Here is an 18,544-nt window from a genome sequence, read left to right as displayed (position 1 = left end):
CAAGGGAGCCAGAGCCAGGCAGTCTGGGGCTGGAAAAGCTCCTTTGTCTCCCTGAGCTGTTTCTAACTCCCTGTCTGGGTGTCTTGGGAGCCTTTCCTTGGCCACAGGGAATTGAATCCATCCAAAAGCCCTTGGGGGAGCTGCTCCCAGGTTCAGGGCACCAAACCCCCCTCGGCTCTGTGTCAGCTCCCAGAAGGGCTCAGAGCCAGCCAGGATCTCCCTGGAGCCAGAGGAGGCTCTGGAGCACAGGGAAGGCTCCATCAACAGATGGCCAGATGAGAATAAACCCAATTATGGGGGAATTTTTGTCCCAAAGTGGCTGGAGCCCAGAGCGCAGGAACCCCTTGAACTCAGGTGCTCTCCCAACCTGTTCCCTGCCAAGAGATGCCATCCAGGGGCTGCAGCTGAGGGGAGTTATTGTGATTATTCCCCTCACCCTGCCGAAAATCTGAACAGCAATTAAATTCATTTCCTTCCCAAGTTCCACTTCCCTGATTAACACCTTCCACAGGCACAAAAAGCAGCCTTCAGGGAAGTGTCCCTCCAGCAGCCCCACTTCTACAAACAGGCCAAACCACACAAAGCCTCAACAAATAAATACAACTGCAAATAATGCCTTCTTTTTCCCTGAATCTCTCTTATTTTGTCCTTAACCACTTGTGTCCCATCGTTCCCAAAAACTGCTTCCAAAACCAAGGCTGTGGTGCCAATTCTCTGCTGTACAGCTGGGTCTACACAACAATGCCAAACCCTGGGATTTATTACAATTTATTAGGATTTATTCCAGTGCAGAGTCAATAAGCAGCTCTCAGTATGGAGCATTTTGCCCTGCTAAGCCTAAATTTGGAGGTGATGTTGTGAAAGTTTAAGGAATTGAAAAACTAAAATTGGTTTCATGTGTTTTGCTGTTTCAGGCTATATGAAAAACCATTTGCTGGGATTATTTTTGTAAGGACACCCGTTCAATTGGATTAATTATCCTCATCTGTTAGTATTCCAAATACTGCCACAATAAAAGCATTAAACAATCAACTTTTAATCATATATGCTGATATTTATGCACCTATTCCTGCACCAGTCTAGGTGTGGCAAAGCCCTAATTTAAGGACCAGGTGAGGCCCAAAAGCATCAAACAAATGGGAAAGCTGAGCCTGGAAACGTCCTGGATTTCAGGCCTCCTCAGCTTTTCCAATCCATCCTCTAAATGAATGCCCAGAAAGATGATTACTGCTGCTTTGCAGGTGTCATGTGCCACCAGTGCTCCTGCCTTCAAAGCAATTTATGGAGATTTCTCCTCCAAAACAAGCAGGGAAGAGCCTTGCTGGGGGTGCTTGGCCAAGCCATTCCCCATTTGTGGGGATTTCCATCTGTTGGGAACGCTGGGCAGGAAAAACCCTGTCCAAAGCACACAGGGCAAACACAAAGCTGGGTTCATCTCTTTGGGATGCAGGCTCCTGGGTGCTCCAGCACTCATCCCACTGCAGCCATCCCCAAGGAGGCAATAAAAAGCCCATTTTGATTTTCCTCAGCCCAGGAGTTAACCCCAGCTGAGAAACAGAGACAAGCAGCACGATTCATGCTCAACATCTGCGGGCCAGAGCCACTTCTCCTTACACTGGGCTGTGCTCAAGCGGGTTTCCAACAAAAAAAAAAAGGGAATGACAGCCTGGGTTTTATCCCACAGGAATGGTGCAGGGAGAGCAGCTCTGCCTGCCTGAGCTGCTCCCTGCGAGCTCCCAGCCCACTGGGAAAACACAGCCTGAGGGAGGCTTGGCTATAAATGGGAAAACAGCCTGGATTTCCAGATGCGGACCCCTCAGAGAAGGACTCTGGGTAAGGGATGGAGGGACAGGACACACAGGACACAGGGGATGGATTCCAGAGGGATGTTGGGAGGGGATTCCTGGCTGGGATGGAATTCCCAGAGAAGCTGGGGCTGGATCCCTGGAAGTGCCCAAGGCCAGGCTGGAGCAGCCTGGGACAGTGGAAGGTGTCCCAGGGAGTAGCACTGGGAAATCCTTACATCCCTTCCCCCCCAAAGCATTCCATGATCCCAGGTCACAGCCATCCCTTCCTGGTGGCTCCTTCCCATCCAGGGAAGCTCCGGGAACACTCCAGAGACTCCCTGGCTGATTGTGCCATAAATAACCCTGGCACTGAATTACTGCAACAACTAAAACTTAATTGAGTCACCCAGGAAATTACTGGAAAATGATCCTTGTTTTTATCCCTAAGCTACTTAAGGGCCATGCAAGCAAACCTGTGGAATATTAAGCACAGACAGGCAGGGATAATATTGTCTGCAAGCAAAAAAATAAAAACACAAAAAAACTAGATTGATTTTGGCAGAGGAGGATTAAGTTATGGAAAAGAAGCTCAGGCCAGAGCAAAGGAAACAGCAACAAAATAAAAAGCTGCAGATGGAATCACAGGGAGAAGGAGAAGGAAAAAACACTGGAAGGGAGGTGGATAAGGGAAAGGAATACACAAAATAAAGGAGAATTCTCAGGAGCCCACACTGGGCTCACCAAACACCTCAAACTACACCAAGATTGGATGAGTTAAACTCCTCCATCTTCATATTAAACCATAAAAGAATGAAAATCTATAAACTGCTGGGATGGAAAAAATGAAGAGATGAGAGGTGCCACAAACAACAGTAAACATGAATTATTCCAGCATTCACAAACTAGATCCAAACAAGCATCCAAATATTTACAACTCAAAAGTCTTGAGCACCTGAAAAGGTGAGGAAAACATGAGGGAAGGGAGGGATGCAGTGCCCCACAAAAAGGGAAAGAAATTATCCTTTCCCAAACACCAGAGGAACAGAATGAAAAGAGGGTGTCTAAAACCAATAAACCTGAGAAATTCAACATGCAGGATGAGATAACAGCAAATCTATTCTAACCCAAACCTTAAAATAACCTGCTCAAGTTGTGCAGCAAGCGAAGAACAACATGAGCATTAAACAACACAGAACAGGTTATGCAGTGCTTGGGAACAGCAGAATTCCCTTTTCCCCTGGTTTTACCAGCTTTAAAAATCCCCAGCAGCAGCTCAGGGAAAAGCCATGGTGCTGCTGCACCCCCATCCTGGGGAGGGCAATCCCAGTTCTCCCTCTCACATCCACGTGTTCCTGGGTGATCTCTGGCAGGCTGGGGGATAAATTCATTTCTCCAGGGATTTTGGGTTAAATTAAAATTCTTTGGTCTTTTCTGTGCTCAGCAGGAACTTCTTTCACTCTGCAGCCCCCTGGCACACAAAACCTGGCAGACAGCACCCCACAAGGAGATCTGCTCTTCCTCAGCTCCCAAAAAACCCCCTGGACCAAGGAAGCCTGGTTTCATCCCCAGCTCCTTCCTCAGCATCATTCCCTTATCCTGCATCACCTTCTAAAAATCAGATTTCACAACTCCCCCCTAAATACCAACATTTAAGATAAAAATATCTCCATTTAATGCCCATTCCAGGCATCCATCCCTCATGAATCTCAACACCTCTGCTGGAATTTCAGCTCTAATATTCCCACATGAAGACAAAAATACCACTTTACTTGGAGAGCTGAAGTCACTCCTGAAACGAGACATTTCCAGAGACCAAAAAATCTCTTTGGTTGGGTGAGAATCGTGACTGCTGTGGGGCAGCAGCACTTCTGACCATCCCACATGGATCTGCCAAATCACCCAATCCTACTCAGTCCCTGATTTTTTAGCACTCCAGTGCTAAGTACTGTATATAAATGCTATCCTTGAATGGGCTCCTGCTTTGTTTCTCCCTGGATTTCCTACTCCAAATGATCCAATCCCAGCAGAATGTGAGGCTGCCTGCTCCCCAGTTTTGTTTGGAAAACTGCTGATCCATGAGCTGTCAATTAGCATCAATTCTCCTGCTGGAAGCACTGTCTCCATCCCACCCATGCACCCTCCCAGCTCATTTCCTAGGAAGAAATGGGATCCATGAACAAAGCTCTGCTTTTCCCATTATTCCATTCATCTTATGCACAAATACTGGGATAGCAGAGTCGATTCAGTCTCATTTGAGGTTTTTCCTGGCGTCCTGGTTCAGAAGTTATCAGGAATTGCTTGATGTTTAAAGGGGATTTTTGAGGATTTGATGTATGGGATTTGAAAACATCCTATTTTAGGCTGGAATGCTGTTTTAAGGAGAGGGAAGCTCTCTTATGAAGGTAAAAAAATACCAATCTGTGGCATTTAATCAGCCATTGCCAGCCAAACCCAAGGCACTGCCCTGATTACACTGAATTTTAAAAACTATCAAACTGCTCCTGCTGTATCCCACGCTGAGCTGGGACATCATCCCAGCCCTGCACACTGAAGAGCACTGATGGTGATTTTCAGACTGGTTTCACCTCAGGAAAAAACCCCACACAACATAAAAAAACCCAATCTGTTTTCCAGATGATTTAGCTATTAAGTGAAAGGCCAGTAAAAATCTGCCTAGAACTGAAATTGGGTATGACCAAGTGAAATGGTTGTTCATGTAACATAAACCCCTGCTCAGTATGGTGCTACCACAACCCAGGGACTCTGGGAAAAAGATGTTGCCTATTAAAATAAAATTAAATTTAAAAAAAAAGAAAGTTTTCTATTTTCATATGAGCTGAGGAGTTGAGCACTGAGCAGAGGGAAGGAAGGGAAGAATCCAGTGTAAAAAACTACCTAAACAATTCAGAATGGTTTGTAAGTACAGCTATTGTTTTATTTGCAGTAAAATAAAGCCCTTTTTATTTTACAGGAGTTTCTGTGTTGCATGGGAACCGAGGGACTAGGTTAACACCTGGATAGGTGACATCTTCCAGAGGTCAAAATGTGACATGAAAGTGGGGAAATGGCATCAAAACACAGCAGGAAACAACTTGAGGACACCCTGGGTTCTCCTGAAAGGAACAGGAGACACTGCTCTGAGATCCCAGCAGCTGGGAGAGGCTGCTCCAGTCAAAAACCAGGGAAAATAATCCTAATAAATAATCCTAACCTGGTGGAAGAGATTGGCTCAGCACAGGCTGGGCATCCTCAAGGGAACTGTGGGAACTGTGGAATGATGGAACAGGGAAATGCCCCCTCCTTCGACCACAGCTTTCCCTGGAGAGGAATCCCAGAATGGGCTGGGTCACAGGGACCTTAAACCCATCCCAACCCATCCCTGCCATGGACAGGGACACCTCCCAGGCTGCTCCAGGGTCCCTTGGGCACTGCAGGGATCCAGGGGCAGCCACAGCTGCTCTGGGAATCCCAGCCCAGCCTCTCCCAGGCAGGAATTCCTTCCCCATATCCCGCCTAAAGCTGCCCTTGCCACTGGCATCACCTCCCACAGCCACTCCTGTGCATCCCAGCCAGGATTTCCTCCAGCTGTGGCACAGCAAACCCAGCCTTTGGGGTTTTTTCCTTTTCCCCACCTTTCCCATTCTGATGGGTTTCCATCCCCCACTACCCAGACACAGCACACAGATCCCTCCTCCTCCTCCACCCCAAGCACACAAACACCACAGTTCAGCCTCCCACTAATGCAAAAAAATGTTAAACCCTGCTCCCTAATGAGGTGGATTTGCTCGTGGCATGTTGATATTTCTCCAGCCACATTCCCTCCCACGAAGTTCCAAATGCCTCCGAGAGAGCCACGAGCACACAGAGCGGGCTGAGCTTCCACAGCTGGGCTGGGAATGTCCTGGAATGTCCAGGGAGCCAGGGATGGGGCAGGGACAGCACCACAAACACCACCCTGGCCAAGGATCACCCCCCACCCTGGGCTGGGCATCGTCAGACATCTCCGAGGATGGAGGCTGGCCAGAAAAATCCATAAATCTGCTCTTGTAATCACTGTCTGAAGCCTTTATCACTGTTGTTATTCTTGTTGCTGTCATTCTCGTGGTGCACTGGGATGCTGCAGGAGCTGCTGCACAGGAAAGGGGAAGTTTTCATCTAAAATGTGCTGATGGAGGGAATGAGCAGAAAACAAAAAAAATCTCTGCTGATTGAAAAGAGGAGAGAAACAGGCAGAAAACAGGCACCTTGGAAAACAAAACTGGGTCGCTGCTGAGCTCCCAGAGGAGCAGCAGCCATGCCCATGGCTGTGGCATCCCCAGCACAAGGTCAGTGGGATAAGAGCAGCCCCATGCCAGCCCTGGCTCAGTGTTTTGGCTACACACAGTGAAGGCCTCCCTGTTTGCCTGGTATCTCTGTGGGAAAAGGCCCTGAGCAGGAAATCATGGCTAAAAAGAGTTAAAACGTGAGCCCAGGGATGGGTGGCCCTGGGACAGACCCTGAGCTGCCACAGCAGGAACATCTTCTTGACAAGGCATTCCCAAACCCACTGTTTCTGGCATGGAAGAAACCCAAATCTGAATTTTCCCACTTTAAAGAGGGGATGCTTTTCTCCCTCCACATCTTCTCTGTGAAATATTTTGGCACAGCAGCAGCAGCTGGGACGTGGTACCCAACAAGCCTGTAGGTTAAACTGAAAACATTACAACAGGTATTATTTGTGATGTTTCAGTGCATCTGTACTTTTATTTATGTGCTGTCTGCTGCTGTTTCAATAGCAGAACAAGGCACACAAGTAATACTCTGCTCCACACGGGTTCTTGCACCTCAAGTACCCCCAAGCACTTCCTCAGAGCACCTCGAACAATTCCAACAATTCCAACAATTCCCTGAATGCCTCACAAGTGCATCGGGGTTGTTTTCACTCCACTTGCTAAACAGAAGGGATAATTCACCTTTAACAAAGATCTGCCATCAGACAGAAAATAAACACCAGCAAAACCAAACAAACAATAGCTCTGAGCTTTCCAAATAAAATTCCTTTTCCCTTTCAGTTGTGCAACCTTTTGTCCCCGAGCCAGCAGAGAATTCACTGCCAGAGAAGAATTTCATGCTTAATCAATTTTTGCCTCACTGGTGTTTGTAGGTATCCCAGTTCCTCCTCTGCCCTGCAAATCCAGCTCAGGATCTGCCACACCCAAGGATGCAGGAGAAAATTGAGGTTTTCTGACATTCAGGAATCGACCTGCATCCCCCTGGCTGCTGAAGGATCCTGAATGGGGACTCAGCTCATGGGAACTCTTGCACAATTCCTTTCATGTTCTCATTGAAGCACTTAAATGTGACAGAACCATTCCCTAGCAGGGAGAAAGCCCACCTGCCTTCTGCTCAGAACAGGCTGCACTTCCAGGAATACACACAGATTTATTTCTGGAAAACACCTCTTGCCCCCATACCCAGTGATGGGAGAGCTGGGAATGGCCCCAAAGCTTCTGCAGGCTCAGAGGGAGCAAGAGAGGCCTGAGACAGGAGAAAAGGGCACCAGGCCCTGAGCTGACCCTGAAACCCCTGCGTGGGCTGAGCTGAAAGGTCACTTCCCTCTAATCCACACCAAGCCTGAGCCTCAGCTTCCTAAACTCCTCCTGCCCCACTCTTCTGCCATTTGATCTGGGTCAGCTGAATCTCTCACTGCTCCTGAGCGTGGTCAGCACAACAAGGAAAACACCCCCGACTACCGCAGGTACCACAGGGTCTGGTATTACAGGAGACAAAAAACAACATTTCAACAGCAAAGTGTTTTCTCCATGGTGTTTTCTGCACTTCAGTATCTGCTCAGGCACAGAATCATGGAATGCTGGGATGGTTTGGGTGGGAAGGGACCTTAAAGGCCATCCCATCCCATCCCATCCCATCCCATCCCATCCCATCCCATCCCATCCCATCCCATCCCATCCCACCCCATCCCACCCATCCCACCCCATCCCATCCCACCCCACCCCATCCCATCCCATCCCACCCCATGGGCAGGGACACCTTCCTGCTGCTCCGAGCCCCTCTCACTCCTCTCCATCCCCCACAGCACTGCCAGAGGCTCCTGAAAAATTCATGGAGCAACAACGCCCGTCAAGCACCAAAGTTCTTGTTTCATTTAGCAAAGAGCACATTGTGCATTTGCCTCGCTCAGATACTCATTTAGATGATCAAGAGAACAGGGATGTGCAGCTGAAGCTGTGCCACGGAGCGGAGCTGAGCTCTCACACACAATTCCCTGCGAGCTGATCACTGGGAAGATCTGACAGCTCCCAGGCTATTCCAGGGAGCTGCACTTTTCAGCCAACAACTCACAGCCATCCAGCCCAGCTACCTGTAAGCAGCTGCTATCACACAAGGATTCAATTAATTACCCAACAATCCATGAATAATTATCCTGACATCAAAGGGACTTTGGTTACCTGGAGAGTCGTGGCCACCGAGCAACCAATGCCATGAAAAATCACCCCAGAGCCAAAGCTTTTTGTAGGGATGGCATGGCCAGCCCTGCAGTCCTCAAAAGTGTGACTGCCCTGCTCACAATCCGTTTTCCATCAGCTTCCCAGGAAAACTCCTTGTGCCACAATTCATCCCAATGCCACCCAGGGCTGTATCCCAACCTGCTGCCCATGGAGGGGGAATAATTAATGCAATTCATTATTATTTACATTTCCAGTTTTAGGCTTCTTGTATCTGAGAGAAGAGACGAATTCAATGTTCACCCAATATCCCTGGGAGAGTGCACAGCCACACAGAGGCTCCCCCACACACACTCAACATCAAAGCTCCTGTTTGAGCAGGCTTTAAGTTAAATATTTGTGATAGTTAATTTATTTGATCATCTGCACTTGCAAGGCTCGGAGCTGGGCAGAGAGGCCTTTGAAGCACTCCCCAGCACAGTAAATCATTGGGAACCTTTGTCAGAAAAGTGCTGTATGAACTCAGCCAAGCCATTTCCATCCCTTTCCATCCCTTCCCAGGCCCTCTGGATAACGGTGCCACCCAGCCAGCCCCAAACCTGGCCCAGGTGGATCTGGGCTGTTTGTCTGTCCTCTGGAAAGCAGGACAAGGGGAGCCACAGGGGGACATGCCAGGATGCTGGATGCATGAACAACCAGGGTTTCTGGATTGAACAATTTGCTTCTTCATTGTAATTACTGGCTTCTGAAAGACTTCAGCAACTTTGCCAATTTGTACAACCCTCTATTCTCTGCTTTTGGCCTCCACTGTACAGTCATTTTGCAGACAAACAAGGAACAGATGTACACTCTAGAGCTGCCCCAAGTCCTTTTATAGTAAAGGATTTCTGGCCAAACAATATATGTTAAAAAGAAAAAAGAGAGGGGAAAACAATTTTTGTACTTTTTAAGGTATCTCTCACAACAGCCAGACACACAGTACAAAATCTAAAATCTCCTCACATGATTCTGGAAGGCTCAAGAATGTTCTGTCCTGGATCAACTCCTGCCCTTGGCCAACACCCACGTGGGGAGCATGGCCAGAGCTGCCCACAAACTCTGGGGACACCAGGGGCAGCCCTGGGGGCTCCTGCGGCCACCACCAACCCCTTCTGCCCCTGGACCACCAGGACACAACCTCTGAAAGGAGCTACAGAATTCCAGAGTGGTTTGGGGTGCAAAGGACATGAAGGATCACCCAGTGCCACCCCAGGCACGGGCAGGGACACCTTCTGCTGCTCCAAGCTGTTCTGGAACAGCTCCAGGGATCCAGGGGCAGCCACAGCTTCTCTGGGAAACCCATCCCAGCCCCTGCCCAAGCTCCCAGCCAGGAATTCCTTCCCAAAATCCCAAAAATCATCCATCCCAGCCCTCTGGGACGCCGCTCCCGTGTCCTGTCCATGGTTAACCCCGCTCCGCGCCACTCAACGTGACGAGGGAAGTCACAACCTCTGGGAGCTTTCCTGTGGATCTTCCTGCCACGGGATCCCTCCCTGGGGCCCAGCCCAGGCCTGGGAGTGCTGTCCCAGTTCCCAGGGCAGTTCCCAGTTCCCAGGGCAGCTCCCAGCTGCCGAGGTGTCCCCAGCGTTGGGAAGCGCCAGGCGCAGCTCCAGCCCCCGAGCCAGGACACAGAGCCGCTCTGCAGAGCTGAGGCAGAGTCCTGGAGGTCCAGCAGAGCCCAGCTCTCATGTGAGGAGCATTCATTGGCAGGACAATGCCCCCATTCTGGTGCTTTATGAATATCCTCCCCAAATGTATGTTTAAGGCTGCGCAGTCCCCGCAGACAAACACTTGTTTTGTCACAGAGCTCCCGGGCTGAATTGAAACCCAGCACACGCTGCAGCTCTGCAATATGGCCCTGAGAGCCCAGCATATACAAGTTACACATTAGCCAAGCCTCTGGGCCATGAAACACTCCAGAAAGGCGTGACTTTAGGAAGAGGCAAAGCCTGCACAGATCAATGCTTGTGTTTTCCATATATCCATACGGAATTCTGGGCATTGGGAGCTACAGAGAGGATCAGGGCTGGAGCGTTGAGTGAAAACATCACAGACCTTTCACCAGCCACAGACCACAGGGTCAAGGAGTCTCCTGAACTGGAAGGGATCCACAGGATCATGGATCCAAAATCCCAAAATCCACCCTGGGCATCCCTGGGAGCGGTGTCCAAATGCTCCTGGAGCTCCTGGAGCTCTCAGTGCCCAGCAGCCTGTGGGGGAAGAGCCTTTCCCTGGAATCCATCCTAAACTGGAGCAGAACTAACTGGCATTTCCCAGCAACCACGTGGGCAGGAGCACAACCCTGGGGCCAGCTGGTGAGAGCACATCAAGGGATGGAAACCTGCTCAAGCCTCCAGAACTGAAACCAGGACGTGATAAACGGGAAATTCCCACTTTTTAAGCACCAGCAGCTCCAAGTGCAGTTACCTGACCAGCCTGAGCCCTTTGGCCCCAGGGCAGAGATTTTCTGTAACCTGGATATAAATCAAATGGAACAAGATGGTGTCACTTATTTCCCATCCCGAATTCCCACATGGACTCTCCCAAACAAAGAAAGCAATAATTCAGCTGAGTTTGTCTCAAATGTGGCTGCACACTGCTCACCACAGAAATCCACAGCAGCCGGCTCACCAGCACTGCCTGCAAGCACACTGCAAACTGCTCTGCTGCTTTTAAACTCTAATCCTCTGCTCACCAAAGAAAAATCCCACTTACACCTCCCAGCAGAGTTGGGAAAACCCTCCAGAGGCACAGCTCCAGCCTCCTGCTGTCCCCACACCTTCTGAGGACACAGAGAGGGGGCAGGAAAACCAACCCTTCTCATGCCTGCCTTCCTGCACGGGGCAGTGCTTGGATCCTGATCAGAAAGTGCTTCATTCAAAGCCAAGAGGCAGCCAAGATGCTTAAAAATCAGCCGGTGCTGAAGTGCTGCCGCATTAGCATGCTGTGCATAATTCATGAGCTCGTGCTGGGGAGAGCAGAGCAGGTCAGGGTGCCAGGGCTCCAGCGCGGATTCCTGCGGGCACAGCCGGGTGCCAGCCTGCCCTGCCAGAGCCAGGCCAGCCCAGGGGACAGGCAGGGCTGGCTCTGCATCACAGAACCCCAGAAAGCTGGGCTATTCCCAGAGACACTGCCCCTGGATCCCTGGCAGTGCCCCAGCCAGGCTGGACAGCACAGTGGGACATGTCCCTGCCATGGCAGGCATGGGATGGGATGGGACGGGATGGGATGGGATGGGATGGGATGGGATGGGATGGGATGGGATGGGATGGGATGGGATGGGATGGGCTTTAGGGTCCCTTCCAAGCCAGGCCATGCTGACAGGATTCTGTCCCTCTGGCCTCCTGCCCTTTCAGAGATCCTGTCCTGGTGGTCCAGGGGCAGCAGAAGGGGTTGGTGATGGCAGCAGGAGCCCCCAGGGCTGCCCTTGCCATCTCCCAAGGTTTGTGGGATATTGGGAAGGAATTCCTGGCTGGGAGGGTGGGGAGGCCCTGGGCTGCAATTCCCAGAGCAGCTGTGGCTGCCCCTGTATCCCTGGCAGTGCCCAAGGCCAGGCTGGACAGGGCTTGGAGCAGCCTGGAATGGTTTTGGTGCAAAAGTGGCACCAAACTCTCCTGCTGGATGTCACCGAGCCCAACACCAACTCGTGCAGCAGGACCTGCAGCACAACCCAGGGGATTTGACAAATTCCCTGTGCCCTAAACCCACAGTGGGCACGAGTGCCAGCCCTTTGAGCTGGGCACAGCAGTGCTGGTGGCCCCGGAGCACCTGAGCCCTGCCCAGAGACCCTCCCCAGCCACCTCCCCACTGCAACCATCACCAACCACGGCTGGGCCAGCAAAGGAAAGCAAAAGCAAAACTGCAACCAGTGCCAGGGATTTCCCACCTCCAGAGGAGCACTGGGCTGTGCTCATCCCCCCTTCCAGCTACCGAGCTGGGAGAACAGCAACAGCCTGGAAACAATGAGCAGAGAGCTCCAAAGTCAAAGTGGGTTTGGGGGGAAAGGCAGGGATGGCACAAGGCTTGTCCCTCAGTGAGCAAACTCAAGTCAGAAAGTGAATGTCAAAGGTTGGTTTCGTTTTAGGATGGATCCAGAGCGAGAAATGAGGAAAATAAAACCAGAGTCATTCACCCCCTCAGCTCCAGAGCAAGGGGACAGATTTAAACCACTTCTTCTGACAGACTGGGATGAAAAAATCATTTCTACAGCAGGTGCTGGACCCAAAATGAGGGCAGCAAACTGCCTGGACCCTGTGGAAGCAGGGGTGGTGCTCATCCCACATGGAACAGCAGCCCAATCCCTTCTGCAGCTGGAAGGAGAACCCAAAACTCCAGCAGGTAAAACCCAAAACTCCAGCAGGGAAAAACCCAAAATTCCAGCAGGGAAAACCTCTCCCCGTCTCCAAAGCAGCCCCACAAACACAGGACAGGGCTGGTAATTACCATGCACACCTTCACATGGATGTTTTACTCCAAAAGGGGTTGGAGTGTTTAAGAAGTTGCCAGAATGATTCACAGTCTTTGTCCATCAATCCCAAAATACAGTAAAAACAGCAATGTGCTTCTGGAAGCACAGGAGGAAATCCAACATCTTGGTTTGGGTTTGTTATCTGCTGAGCTTTGCTGTTCAGGGGGAGAAGTTTCTGTGCACTTTAATACCTCCTCATGCAGCAGGAAAAGCTGAAGTGGTTTTAAAATGAAATACTGAGGGCAGCCACCCGTGGCTTCAAGTCATTCAATCACCAATCAGAAACCACTCAAGAGCCACTGATTGATTTCAGATCGCTTTGTAAACTCTGAATTTCATCCTGCACCTCTCAGTTCTTTCTTCAGCATCACCCAGGCCATGGAGTAGCTCACAAGAGAGCATTTCACACCTCAGGACCAACTCCTGCACGACCTTGCTCGTGCAGACAAAACAAAAATCATAAAAACCCCTTTATCTCTCACACAAGGTTAAGGAAGTTGATAGGGATGTTGGATAAAGCTTCAATGCTCTGAGGAAAGAGGATGGGACAGGTTAAAGGTAAAGGCAGAGGGCTTGCTTGACCTGTTGTTGTTGACCTTAAATAAAATTTACTGTGTAATTTGGAGGGTTCATCCCTCCACCATCACCAAATTAATGGGATTGTTTGGCATGGAAAAATGGCACACCAAAAAATATATGCATCTGCATCAGCCCAGCCATTTTAGAAGTCTTCCAGGTTTCCAGGAGCTGAAATTAATTTTAGCAGGGTTACCACCAGCTAAATACCCACCACAGTATCCTCCCATTCCAGACACTCAAAGGAAAAAATCTGTTTTACAGAAATGTTCTCTGGTGATGTCTGGGTGGAAAAACTTACAAATGCCATCCCCAGAGTGACAAAGCAGCTGGGCAGAAGTGTCACCACCAGGCACTGCTGCCCATTTAACCCCTGTGAAATATATATATTTAACCATGTGATTTATGAGGTTGCTTCTTCAAGCAATGGTGCCACTGCCCCAATCACTTCATGAGACCTTGAGGAAAATTCCCAGTGGCAGGAGCCTGTCAGAGCTGAGGCCTGAACCAGGAAACCCCACAGGTCTGTTTGGGTTCTGCATTTCAGAAACCTCATTTTCCTCAAGATTCCTAAAGCCACCGCAGCGTCTCCCACCTCCCTGCACCACTCCCACCTCATCAGGTGTTCCAGGATCTCAACTCAAATTCGTGCCAAGGGAATCCTGTTAAATTTAGGGATCACAAGAAGGAATGCAGTGCCCCACCACAGCAGGGAGGCTGATCCCATCCCACAGATATCTCCTGCAGCCCCGTAATGATTTGCAGACCCTAAACCATACATACATATATATATATATATATATATATATATATATATATATATATATATATATTATAAAACAATGCCTAAAATATCTGATAGACAATGAGGAAGGGGAACAGCTGGGAAACATTAAGAGTTTTCACACTGAGCTTCCAAATTCTTCAGCACGAGACACTCAAGCTGCCTTCCCTGGGATGGAAAACAACGCTGGGACAAAATCCAGGGGCAAGAAGGGAATTCCAGCAGAAGGGAGATGCTCCTGTGGGCAAAGCAGGACCAGGTAGGTGCCTCACCTGGGCATGGCAGGAACACCTCCCTCACCCTCTGGCCAAGCCCTCCACGGGCACAGAGGAGCCCTTTGTGCACCCAAACCCCACTGAGGGGGGGGAAGAGGATATTTCCTGTTAACCTCGCCGCAGATTTGTAATCCAGCAGTCAAATTATGTCAATCACAGCTCATTAGGCAGCGATTTCCCCTGCCAAGCCCGGCCTGGCTGCTTCCTCCAAACCACGTGGCATCTGCAAACGTGCAGCCCCGTGCCGGGTTCAGGGAGACCACCCTGCTGCAGGAGCTGCAAACCTGGGAGCGGCTCCCTCAGCTCCCAGCTCCACTGCCACCCTGCCCAGGGATGCCTCTGGCACCCCTGCCTGGCTGCTGAACTGGGCTTTGCCCTCAGCAGACGTGGGGTGTCACCAGAATTCAGGATTCATGCCCAAGTGTCCATAAGGAAAGATCCCACGTGGCTGAGAGATGAGAGCACTGGGGAAGGGACAAGGCTGGGATGTCCCAGTGCTGGGAAGCTCAGAGCTGAGAGCCAGCCCAGCCAAACTGGGAACTTGGTGGCAAAACCACACCAGTGCTTCCCTGGAGTCCACATTCTCGTGTAACCCTGAGAGGAAGGGAATTACCTCACGGGAAAAGGGGAGAATTCACATCAGCTTGAGAGGATGGAAGAACACCACTCAGCTTACAGAAACCTGGATCTCTCTTGGGTTGTCATCCCCATTTTCCTCCTTGAAGTACATCCCATCAAACACATCCTCCTGGAACACACACAGAGCCCAGTGCCCAGCAGCACAGGCTCAACACGCCAACCACAGCAGCACATTTACTACAGCAGTGCCCAAAACAGCACCAGGAGACACAGACCCAGGGGAAAAACGCTGACTATTGCCCAACAGACCACGAGGAGTGACACAGCCAGTGACATCCCTGTCCCTCCATTGGCTCAGGACATCCTCAGGAACGCCGAGGGCACAGGGAGCACAGGATTGGAGAACTTCACCCAAAAAACGTGACCTGGAGCAGCGCCCATCATCTCCTGCAATTTATGCACCTCAAGGAGCATCAGGAGGCAGGGAGGTGACAGTGTGTGTTCAAGGTGACTGGGTGTGTGTTCAAGGTGACCAGGTGTCTTTTTGAGGTCACCAAACCACCACACCAGAGCCCTTCCTCAACACAAAATCCTCTGAGAGCCCCACAAACACAAGCTGGCTCACATCCATCAGCTCCAGGCACAGCATCCCCTCAATGAAGGGACTCCAGAGATGCTGGAGCAGCTCAGGACAGCGTGTTTGAGGTGGAAAAAATAAACCAGTTGGTGTCACAGTGTAATCATGGCCAAGTGTGCTCTCCTCGTGGTTTGGAGGGCTCCCTGCTCTGCACGAGGGGAGACAACAAAACTTCCAAACACACAGGAGGGACCTCTCCCACACAGAAATGGGCAGAACCCCCCCAGTGTGAGGAGGGAGACCTGCACACAGCCACTCACCGTGTTCATCAACGTCCACATCAGCCTCGGGAATTTCATCAGAGATCTGGAAATTGGTATTGTCAGCACAGCCCTCGGGACCTCACCAGGGCTCTGAGTGCGCCAGCAACGCCTGTGCCAGGCTAATTTCTTAAGACAGCACATAAAGAAGGTGAGATTTAGTCTTATAACCTTCAGCATCTCCTTCTTCAGACTCCCTGCTCCTGACTAATCCTCTCTCCCACAGAAAATATTCCTCATGGTTTTTCCCCTAATCATTCCTTTCTTGTTAATCCCTGCACTTCTCCAGCCTACCCCACTCTGGGGTTTGACCAGTGGCACAGTCATCTCTCCCTCAGAGCCACAGAGAAAACAAAATAATCACAGCCTGGCAATTTATTCTTTCACGAACCGGTCAGAGGTTTCCTGGAAGCTGCAGCAACACCAGTCACCCCTGGCTGGCTGCAAGAACAGCACAAAGGTGATTTTTGGCGCTGTTTGAGTCCCATCTCGCAGCTTTTCCCAGTGGGAGAAGAGATCACTGGGGGAAAACCATGGCACACCACGTTTGTACAGACTGCCCACCTGCATGGCCAGCCTCTCCCTCCAGCAAAGCTGCAGCACCCACCCTCCCAGCCTTAACTGAAGTCCATCTCCTAAAACCTTCCGAGCACCTCAGGAAATGACAGGCTGGGTGCTGTTATCTCCCGTGTATTTACGTTTCACGTTTCTAAGGCTGCCCCAAATGACGTCTCTGCCTTTTACCGATGCCATCCATCACCATCCCCGAACCCAAACCCACCGATTTCCTCCCGCAGACCACGCAGGCAGACGGAGCCAGGAGCCCTTCTGGGAGTCAGAGATGAATCCACCCCGGATTCTGAGCCATGTGCTGCCTGTGGGAGCATCTCCCATCCCCAACACGACCCCGACAAGAGCAACGCGACACCAGGCTTTTTTCCACTGTGCCTAATAATCGTAACATCTCACTCGCCATTTGGCTCGTCAGTGGGGGTTCCTGACTGAATAGGCTTATTCTTTTCTTAGACATGATAATCTAATTGGGTCTAACCAGAAATAATCCCCAACACACACCAGTGGTGAATCCTCTCCCAGCGCCGGGAGCGTTCCGGGGAGCGGGGGGGCGGCTCTGGGATGCGGGACGGGAATTACCCCGGCAGCTCCGGGCTCCCCGTGGCATCGCAGCGAGCGCAGGGCATGGCACGCACATGGAGCCGCTGCCCTCCTCCCCCTGCTCCCCTTCCACACGCAAACGTGGCTGCGAGTACAAAAACCACGGCAGAAAAGAGATGGGGCCGCGCAGCCTGGGTACCCCAAAGGCAGCGGGAGCTTTGCCCAGGGAGAGCTCAGCCCTTCCTTCCCGCAGAGCCGATCCCACACGGCAGCGACCCGTCCGTGCTGCTGAGCGAAACCCCGCTGGCCCGCACACGGCCGGGATGGGCCGGGGGACAAGGACCGGGGTGTCCTCTGGAGGAGGGGACAGGACCGGGGTGTCCCGGGGAAAAAGACGGCGGCGTCCACCAGAGGGGAAAGCCGGAGGTGTCCCGGGGGGCACAGGAGCGGTGTCCCCGGAGGAGCCGCTGCCGCTCCTCTCGCTCCCCGGCGGAGCAGGAGCGGTGTCCCCGGCGGAGCAGGAGCGGTGTCCCCGCAGTGTCCCCGGCGGAGTCGCTCCCGCTCCTCTCGCTCCCCGCGGGCTGCGCTCCGCGGCGCTGCCCGCCCCGGCCCCTGGAGCCGCCCGGGCCGGGGCACGGCGGCCCTCGGGGGGCTGCCGAGACAAAGAGGAGCCGCGGCCCCGTCCCGCGGGCCGCGGCACCGCCCCGCCGAGCCCACCTGTGCCCGGCCGCGGCTCCCGAGCCAACTTGGCGGCGCTCCCCCTTCCCCCGCCGCGCTCCTCCCCGGCGGCCCCTCCGCGCTGCCCGCAGACAATGGGGCCGGCGCTCACCAGCACCACGGCGAAGCGCTCCTCCAGCTCGCCGGGCTCGGGCATGGGCAGCTTCAGGGGGACGCTGTGCGCCCTCAGCTCCGTCTGCTGCGCGTCCACGCTCCCCGCGTTGCCCATGGCGGCCGCTCCGCGCTCTCCGCGCCCCGCGCCGGCCCGGGCGGGCTCCGCGCCCCGCGCTCGCCCTCTACCACCGCGGGCGCTCCGCGGCGCCGCCGCCCGTCATGGCTCGCCGCCCTCGCCCTCCTCCCCCCGGGGCGGGCTCCGGCTCCGGCTCCGGCTCCAGCCCCGGCTGCGGCTCCCCCGCATGCCGCCCGCACAAAGCCCCGCTCCGCCCCCGGCCCGCGGCGCCATGGGACTCGTAGTCCCGCCGCCGGCCGGGGCTGGGAATGCCTGGAAAAGGGTGGAAAAGAGTGGGAAAATGGGGGAAAGGGGTGGGGGAGACCCCGCCGCCTCCATTTTGCCTCGGCGGCCGCGCTGGCTGCGGCCGGGAGTGAGTGGACGCGGGGAATGGTTTAAGCGAGGGCACGGGGAGAGCGGAGATTCGGGAGAAATCCTTCCCTGGCAGGGTCGGGCAGGCCTGGCACAGGGTGCCCAGAGCAGCTGTGGCTGCCCCTGGGTCTCGGGAAGTGCCCAAGGCCAGGGGAGACGGGGCTGGGAGCAGCCTGGGACAGGGGAAGGTGTCCCTGCCATGGCAGGGGTGGCACTGGGTGGCCTTTAATGTCCCTTTAAATCCAAACCTCTGTGATTCTGG

At 52.5% G+C, this 18,544-nt stretch overlaps 1 protein-coding gene across 7 annotated transcripts in view; it reads right to left on the bottom strand.

Annotated features, from left to right (window-relative positions):
• Positions 1-17,973, bottom strand: part of FMNL2 (formin like 2) — a 115,944-nt gene extending 97,971 nt beyond the window's left edge. For 5 of the 7 annotated variants that reach the window (XM_030952021.1, XM_030952020.1, XM_030952023.1 and 2 more), the window contains exon 1: positions 17,794-17,973. In XM_030952021.1, the coding sequence (XP_030807881.1) occupies positions 17,794-17,910 (117 nt within the window). In that variant the 5' untranslated portion in view covers positions 17,911-17,973. The remainder of the gene's footprint in view (positions 1-17,793) is intronic. The other 2 variants (XM_030952024.1, XM_030952025.1) reach the window with 1 other exon arrangement.
• Positions 17,974-18,544: the final 571 nt, after the last annotated feature.

The sequence above is a fragment of the Camarhynchus parvulus genome, chromosome 7 (assembly GCF_901933205.1).
Source record: "Camarhynchus parvulus chromosome 7, STF_HiC, whole genome shotgun sequence".
In the NCBI taxonomy this organism is placed as follows: domain Eukaryota; kingdom Metazoa; phylum Chordata; class Aves; order Passeriformes; family Thraupidae; genus Camarhynchus; species Camarhynchus parvulus.
The sequence above is the reverse complement of the archived record's forward strand: the minus strand, read 5'-3'. Positions and strand labels throughout refer to the sequence as shown.